The sequence below is a fragment of the Aotus nancymaae genome, unplaced genomic scaffold (genome assembly GCF_030222135.1).
Source record: "Aotus nancymaae isolate 86718 unplaced genomic scaffold, 86718_ANA_hifiasm-v0.15.2.pri h1tg000016l, whole genome shotgun sequence".
Lineage (NCBI taxonomy): Eukaryota > Metazoa > Chordata > Mammalia > Primates > Aotidae > Aotus > Aotus nancymaae.
The window spans coordinates 26,635,750-26,643,686 of record NW_026988428.1 but is presented as its reverse complement, the minus strand read 5'-3'; the positions used below and the strand labels follow the sequence as shown (position 1 = coordinate 26,643,686).

Sequence of the window (7,937 nt, the reverse complement as noted above, 5' to 3'; positions counted from 1 at the left end):
CTTAGCTAGACTTTGCATTTTCCCAGACTGCAAAAAAAAATTATCTTGCCCATTTTTATTTGCACAAATATAATGTGGCTAATCCAACCATGCTTTCCAAAGAGAATACTTTAGGGAACATGGCCATAAAGCATCAAAAATCAGTATCAAATGGATCTACTATAATCTCACAATTATTCCTTATTTATTTTGAGAGCTGAACCCCTCCTCATTTCTCTTAATTTTTCTTAAATGTGTGCTCTGTTCATTTTTCCATGCTCTCATGTCCCAAAGTGTAAAACTTGTAACTTTGTGTGGCATCTGCAAGTGGGGGTCTATTGGCTGTTATACCCAAACTAGTGAGAAAAGGAAAATACCTAAAATATCTATAAAATGCTTATCTTAGGATACATGCTAGATCACTATTTCATAGCTTCTGAGCAACTACTATATTTCATTAAACTCAAGACAAGATCAATTGTCTGACACACTATTATTTTAATTATCATTAAGAAAACACTGTAAATTAAAATATATCTCAGTATTTTCTTATCTTTTATACTATGGAAAAATTTTTTGGACTCAATTTAGACTTACATTTAAAAATTTATCACTCTTGTGTATACATTAAAAAGGACATACAAGAGAAATAATTTGGTTAAGGTATGCCTAAAACATTTTCCATGTAGTCTGGCTAAACACAGAACTGTCAATCTCTGTATTTTACCTCAGAATAACATCCCTTGTGATATCAATAGTATTACTAATAAAGTGATACGGAATTCCTTTCAGGAATACTTTAGTTTTGCCTCCAAGTTATTTTTCCATGTCAGTTACTTCCATTCTGCAGACTTAATTTTGTTGTTCTCTTGGACTTTTCGGAAGATTTTACAGAATAACTTTTGGCAACAATGATAAACCATTTTTTTTCTCAAATGGTTCTTAAATGCCCTGATGAATTAAAGCAAGGAATTACGGTTGTTGAAGGGTGGCAGAATATGCCACCCCAAAATATGCCACTGTGGCATAAAGATTATTTTGAGATAAAGGCATTTATAAATATTACAGCTGCAAGAAGAGCACTCTGACCCTCCCCTTTCACTGTACAAATGGACTTTATTAAAATAATTATCTTCCCTTAGCTTCTGCATGGGATTTAGCTGCTTTTATGTAATTGCCTATCTTTGTTCAATCCAGTATAAAAATATGTAGGTTTTGCCACTTCTTTAGGTCTTCACTTTTTCATGAAAGCTCTCATGTCATTTAACACTTATGTGAAATACATGTGTATGCTCTTCTCATGTTAATTTGTCTTATATTAATTTAATTCTCAGGCCCAGCCAAAACACTAAGAAGACAGATAAAATTTTGCTTTCCCTACATTGTCTAACTTAAGTAATGACAGCTAAGGTCCCTGAAACGCAGGTAATCACTTCTACTACTTGACCTATGACAATGTGAAGAGGCATCAATATTTTAAAGAACTTAAAATATGAATATGTACATATAATACATACATAAAGCTCCTTCTTAAACAAAATTTGGGTAACCCAATAGCAATCTAAGATTGGCTAGTGTTATATCATGCCTGGCTAAACGGTTTTATTGGATATCTGCTACCATGTTTCTATTACACTAATATGAGGTTCACCTATCCAGTGAATTATCATAGTACAGATTTCCTCTCTGGAGATGATCTGCTTTTTAAGTTAAATCTCAAGAACAATTTAGTATTTGTAACTGTCGTCTTTAAAATGATGTAACAAGAGATTGCTTTGGTTATGTAATTTAATCAAGATAATCACAGTAGAACTTACATGTTATAATTGAAACTTTTGATATCCTATTAACTTCTCTTCCTATTCTAAGTTGTAATTCCTTATATGTTAACCAACATATATTAGTTTTCCTTCTTGTTTATTTTTCATGCTATTTTCTTCATTTAATAAATGCTTTCTTTAACATCCCTCAACTACCCCATGTTTATACTTATGAAATGCAAATCACACGATATTTTATTTTGGGTTTTACCTACCTGGATTGATTATGTGCTCATTCCAAACAAGGCCCAATTAATTAAGTCCCTTAAAAATATAATCAAGTTTCTTGATCATAGCTAAAATTTAAAACTGTGTAGGAATAGGGGAATAAGGATAAAGGACCAAGATCAAAGACTATGAATTTGGGGCACTGTCTTAATATTTTCATAGGAAATACAATTGTACGTAGGAAGCAGCAGCCAATATAGTAGAGGAAGAAAAGGTAGTGTTCCTTTTGAAAGGCAGACCCCAGGATAATGCTGAGTTTGGCCATGAGAAAGGCAAAGACAGCTACGTTATCTGTTTCTGAATTAGAAAAAAATATCTTTAGAATATAAATACCTGCACTGCCAAGGAGTTGATTTAGATAGAACCTTTCTTAAATATAAGGTAGAAGGAATTTTGTGTTGGTGTTTTATATATCAGCAAAAATATTTAGAAAATTTTATATTCAAAATCTGCATTATATGAACCAGAAATTAACATTTAAGTTAAACAAGTTAGCTGATCTTTTTTGATCATAAAAAGAGAGAGACTCAAGTCTCCATATTTTTTGTTTGCCTAAAAAATTCTACTAATTATTCTCTCTGGATATATAAGTGTTGCCTGGAGATAGAGGATGAAAAATTGCCTGCGGTTTCATTCTACACATTAAATTAGCAGGACCAATTATCTTCATTTCCTGTAGGGTCTGTAGTATATTTTCCAAATAGAATGCCTGAAGGTATTGCTGTATCTAAGTCTTAACATTTAAAAGTTTGTCAATGTAGCTATAAAAGTTTGCTACATAAATCAAGACATACATTGACTTTTCCTTCTCTATATCTATGAAAGTCCCAGATGGCATCTTATTCTGATATAAATCTGTTTTGTCTGTATCAGAAATATGTTGTTTAGTGCGGCCACCTTCATGAATTACCTTAACTCCATCTGGATAACTTGCTGGAGCTTCTCCATTAGCACTTGATGCTTCATTTTTCACTTTTGGGTTATAGAGACGGCATCTTTCCTTAAACTTCATGAACCAATCTCTGCTAGCTTCACACATTTTTCTGTAGTTTTCTCACCTCATTCAGCCTTTATGAAATAAAAGAGGCCCTTTCTCTGGTTTAGACTTTGGCTTTATGGAATGTTGTGACTGGTTTGATCTATCCAGATTACTAAAACTTTTTCCATATCAGCAATAAGGCTCTTTTAGCTTCTGTGTTCTTTTTTGTGTTAACTGGAGTGGCACTTTTAATTTTCTTCAATAACTTTTCCTTTGTATTCACAACTTGGCTGTTTCAAGCAAGAGGCCTAGCTTTCAGCCTGCCTTGGCTTTCAACACGCCTTCTTCACTAAGATTAATCATTTCTTGCTTTTAATTTAAAGTGAGAGACATGTGACTCTTCTGTTCACTTGAACACTTAGAGGCCCTCGTAGTGTTATTAATTGGCCTACTTTCAATATTTTTGTGCCTCAGGGAATAGGGAGGCCTGAAGAGAATGAGAGAGATGGTTAGTGGAGCAGTCAGAACACACAGAAACATTTATCTATTAAGTTTACTGTCTTATATAGGCTTGGTTTATGGTGCCTTCAAATATTACAATAGTAGCATCAAAGGTACCTGATCACAGATCACTATAACAGGTATAATAACAATGAAAAAGTTTGGAATATTGTGAGAATTACCATAACATGATACAGAGACGTGAAGTGAGTACACGCTATTGAAAAATGGCGCTGAAAAACTTGCTTGAGTCAAGGATGCCACAACTTTCCATTTGTAAAAAACAGGGTATCTGCAAGGAGTGATAAAGCACAGCACAATAAAAGGAGATATGCCGACATGCCTGTACAATTACTATGTGTCAATTTTTAAAAACCCAGTACTTGCTAGTTATTATAATTTTCTGCTTTTTTCTAAAAGTTGAGTTTTGAAAAATAAAATGTAATTGATAGTTTCATTAATGTTTTATTACATTTAAATAATGGTGCAATAAGAATATACAAATTAGCCCAGCAAACAGAAAACTGCAATTATTTCATGCTTCACTGGAAGATAGAAGTATCAAGGAAGGTCCCTGGAGATCAGAATGTGCTTTAATATTATTCAACACAATCATTAAGCAGTCAGTGGAAAATGTGAATGAGTGCACATCCAAATCTATAATAATAAAATGTTAGAACTGAGAGATAATAAATCAGTTTGATCAAAAATACAGATGGATCTGGACAGCTGGAGAAATTATTCAGATTAGAAAGAGATGGGTTTTAATGAAAGGAATAGTAAGATCATGCATTTGAAGAAGAATAATACACAGTAGGAAAATATAAACTAATAAAAAGCTAAGATACATATGAAGTAATTATGGAGAACATTATTTTAGTGTATTTGTTGATATACTGTGTTTTAAGTCCAGTGTTATAACAATGAAGGATGATTGTGTTCTAAGTTTCCTAACTTGAACAACTGGAAAAGAAAAAGAGAAAAATTATAATACCACTTAGCTAAACAATATCATTTTGTCCATAAGCTTAATGGAGATTTTATAAAGTTAGCCAATTTCAGAACAAAGTAGGAATTGTAATAAAAGCTGGCAATTTTAACTACCATAGTGATAGCGGTTTGAATTGTTTTATATTTAAAATATTGAATTCATTGGCATATCCACAGTCTTGGATATTAATCTCAACTCTGTCTGCCTCAAAGTTTTCTACCAGGTCCCACTCTTGTGTGTTTAAGTCTTTTAACTTCAAAGCATCATTACATACTCTTTCTTTGCACTCAAGGTGTAGTGAAATTAATCAAACCAAAGATCCGCAGTTGGTTGTTTTGACTAAAAAAAACAATTCTAATCCCCTCAATATATCACACACTCTGACAATAATTTAGGCCAGCCACTTACAATTTTATAATTTTTTATATTGCTAAGAACAACAAGAAATTATTATTATGACAGAGCTTCAGTTTGTCCCCAGGGAGATATGCATTAACCAATATAATTATTAGTATATTTCAACAGAAGATATCCTGAATTTTAAAAAGCAATGGTACTATGTGTAAAAATATGGTCTACTGAGATGGTAGTGTCCATGTCAAATGTTCATAAAATTTTGAAGAACCTATTTGAGCGGGTATGCTATAACAGGAGAAACCTTGATTGAGCATTTAGAAAAAATATAAATTTTTGTGCCAATTCTATTCTACTTGCTTTGTAGTCTTGGCAAGTCTCCGATTCTCTCTAGGACTTACTAAAATCATGATAGTAAGAGTTAATGACAAAACTGGAAGTCATATATAAAGGTAAACTACTACTATCAACCTTATTAATATTAGTTTTAATATTATTTATAAACAAATACAGTAATGTTCCAGATAAAATACAGACATTTGTCCTAGAGAGGGTACTTACATATGTTTTTTTTTTTTTTTTTTTTTTTTTGAGGCGGAGTTTCGCTCTTGATACCCAGGCTGGAGTGCAATGGCGCGATCTCGGCTCACCGCAACCTCCGCCTCCTGGGTTCAGGCAATTCTCCTGCCTCAGCCTCCTGAGTAGCTGGGATTACAGGCACGCGCCACCGTGCCCAGCTAATTTTTTGTATTAGTAGAGACGGGGTTTCACCATGTTGACCAGGATGGTCTCGATCTCTTGACCTCGTGATCCACCCGCCTCGGCCTCCCAAAGTGCTGGGATTACAGGCTTGAGCCACCGCGCCCGGCCTTACATATGTTTTAACAAAACTTATAAATGTTTTATAAAACTCCTGAACACTAAAATATTAACCTTTAACCTTTTTTTTTTTTTAGTTGAGTCCATTTTTATAGTGGATCACAGCTCATTGTGGTCAGTATCGTTAGCTGCACCATCTGCCATCCTTCTCTGTGAGCCACCTCTGTGGGAGAGCCTAAATTCAGCCCAAGAAATCAGGATCAAGAAGGAGAAAAAAAGCCCTGGGCCACATGGCTGCTACTGCTATATCTACACCGAACAGTCACTGAACACTTACCCAAGTGTGATGGTTTCCACGCAGGAGACCCAAGTGGCTCTGCTGGGAGAATAACTTATTTGCCTAAAGCTTTTTTCTTTCTCAAAAGGAAAAAAAAGCTGGTTTCTAGAAACCGATGTGGAAATTGAAGACTGTCCCAGGGAGCCAAATTTTACAGATGAATCACAAACTTATTGCTTCTCCAAAGATGTCATGAATCCATTCCTTGCACCACCAGACGTTTTTCATGCATTCAAAAGTGTTTCCAGAGCTCCAGAACCACAAGTACCTCAGGTCCTGAGCACTCACATCCCCCAGAGAGCCTCCTGCACCAGACCTTTCTCTCGAAGTCCTGAGACTGGGTACTCTCCGAAAGCTGGAGGTTTGTGCGCAGTTTGTACATGTGGTTGAGGGCTTGTGTGAGGAAAGTCCCGCTGGTGTTGATCTCCATCAAGGTCAAGGTATCCAGCTTGGCATGTGCCTCCTGCTGTCTTACAAAGCTGTCAGCAGACACTCAGAGTTTGGCTATATGAGTGTCCCACATATCCTAGACCAGGGTCGGGATTTCGCCTGCGTTCGGGATGTTGTCTGAAGCATGATTAACAGCAGCTTAGTAGTAAGGGCTGGGCATTGGGGTAGGTAAATGTTCATTTCGTTCATGATCCCTCATCTTCTCCAGCTTTTCTGTGTCCATCCACCCCAGAGGGAGCAGCTGACATTTCTGTCTTTGTTTCAGGTTAATTGCCAGCTACAGGGCACTTCCACTGGTAAACCTGGGTTAAAAGGCCCCAGTCCCCTCGCCCCACCCGCCATGAGGTAGATCTTGTCCAGACCGAAGTAGAGGATGATGGTAACCAGCTCCCTCGGCCAGGAACTCCACCTCATCCGCGTTCTGACCCGAGGCCGGACCCGAGGTCAGCCCCGAGGCCAGTCTGGCCGCTGCGCAGTCAGGCCAGCGCGGGGCCTGCGAGGGACACGCATCCCGGGGCCCCCCCGCTGCGGGCACCATGGGCGTTGCCCACTCCCACTCTGCGTCCGAGGAGGTGCGGGAGCTGGAGGGCAAGACTGGCTTCTCATCGTATCAGATCGAGCAGCTCCATCGGAGATTTAAGCAGCTGAGTGGAGACCAGCCTACCATTCGCAAGGAGAGCTTCAACAACGTCCCGGACCTGGAGCTCAACCCCATCCGATCCAGAATTGTTCGTGCCTTCTTCGACCACAGGAACCTGCGCAAGGGACCCAGCGGCCTGGCTGAGGAGATCAATTTTGAGGACTTCCTGACTATCATGTCCTACTTCCGGCCCATCGACACCACCATGGGTGAGGAGCAGGTGGCGCAGTCCCGGAAGGAGAAGCTGAGATTTCTGTTCCACATGTACGACGCCGACAGCGACGGCCGCATCACCCTGGAAGAATATCGAAATGTGGTCGAGGACCTGCTGTCGGGAAACCCGCACATCGAGAAGGAGTCCGCTGGCTCCATCGCCAAGGGGGCCATGATGGAGGCGGCCAGCGTGTGCCTGGGGCAAATGGAGCCTGATCAGGTGTACGAGGGGATCACCTTCGAGGACTTCCTGAAGATCTTGAAGGGGATCGACATTGAGTCCAAGATGCACATCTGCTTCCTTAACATGGAAACCATGGCCCTCTGTCACTAACTGGCTGCCACCTCCACGGAGAAACTGCAGTTTGCAAATGGGGCCGCCTCCCCACCGGGTTGGAGCAGCCCAGGCCCGGCGGACAGCCTCTCCCTACAGCTCCGGTACATGGCAAAGGCTCGTCTGCTCACCTTGTGTCTTGTAGGGTATGGTATGTGGGACTTTGCTGTTTTTAACTCTAATAAAAAAAAAAATCTCACCCCCATTAGTCAGTGTGGGCTGCCACAGCAAAATCACATACACTGGATGTCTTAAACCACAGACATGGATTTCTCACAGTACCCTCTTCTTA

The 7,937-nt window shown here is 38.7% G+C and overlaps 1 protein-coding gene and 1 pseudogene across 2 annotated transcripts; one reads left to right on the top strand and one right to left on the bottom strand.

Annotated features, from left to right (window-relative positions):
* Positions 1 to 6,240: 6,240 nt before the first annotated feature.
* LOC105709399 (DNA replication complex GINS protein PSF2-like) lies at positions 6,241 to 6,968 on the bottom strand (annotated as a pseudogene).
* A 26-nt stretch (positions 6,969 to 6,994) lies between these two features.
* On the top strand, positions 6,995 to 7,645 carry LOC105709405 (calcineurin B homologous protein 3-like). Of its 2 annotated transcripts, XM_012441252.2 has the most exons (2): positions 6,995 to 7,123; positions 7,205 to 7,645. In XM_012441252.2, the coding sequence occupies exons 1-2, from the start codon at positions 6,995 to 6,997 to the stop codon at positions 7,643 to 7,645; spliced, it is 570 nt and encodes a 189-aa protein (XP_012296675.1). The 2 variants fall into 2 exon arrangements, with proteins under 2 accessions (XP_012296675.1, XP_012296674.1); XM_012441251.2 differs by having other exon boundaries at positions 6,995 to 7,645.
* The last annotated feature ends 292 nt before the right edge of the window (positions 7,646 to 7,937 follow it).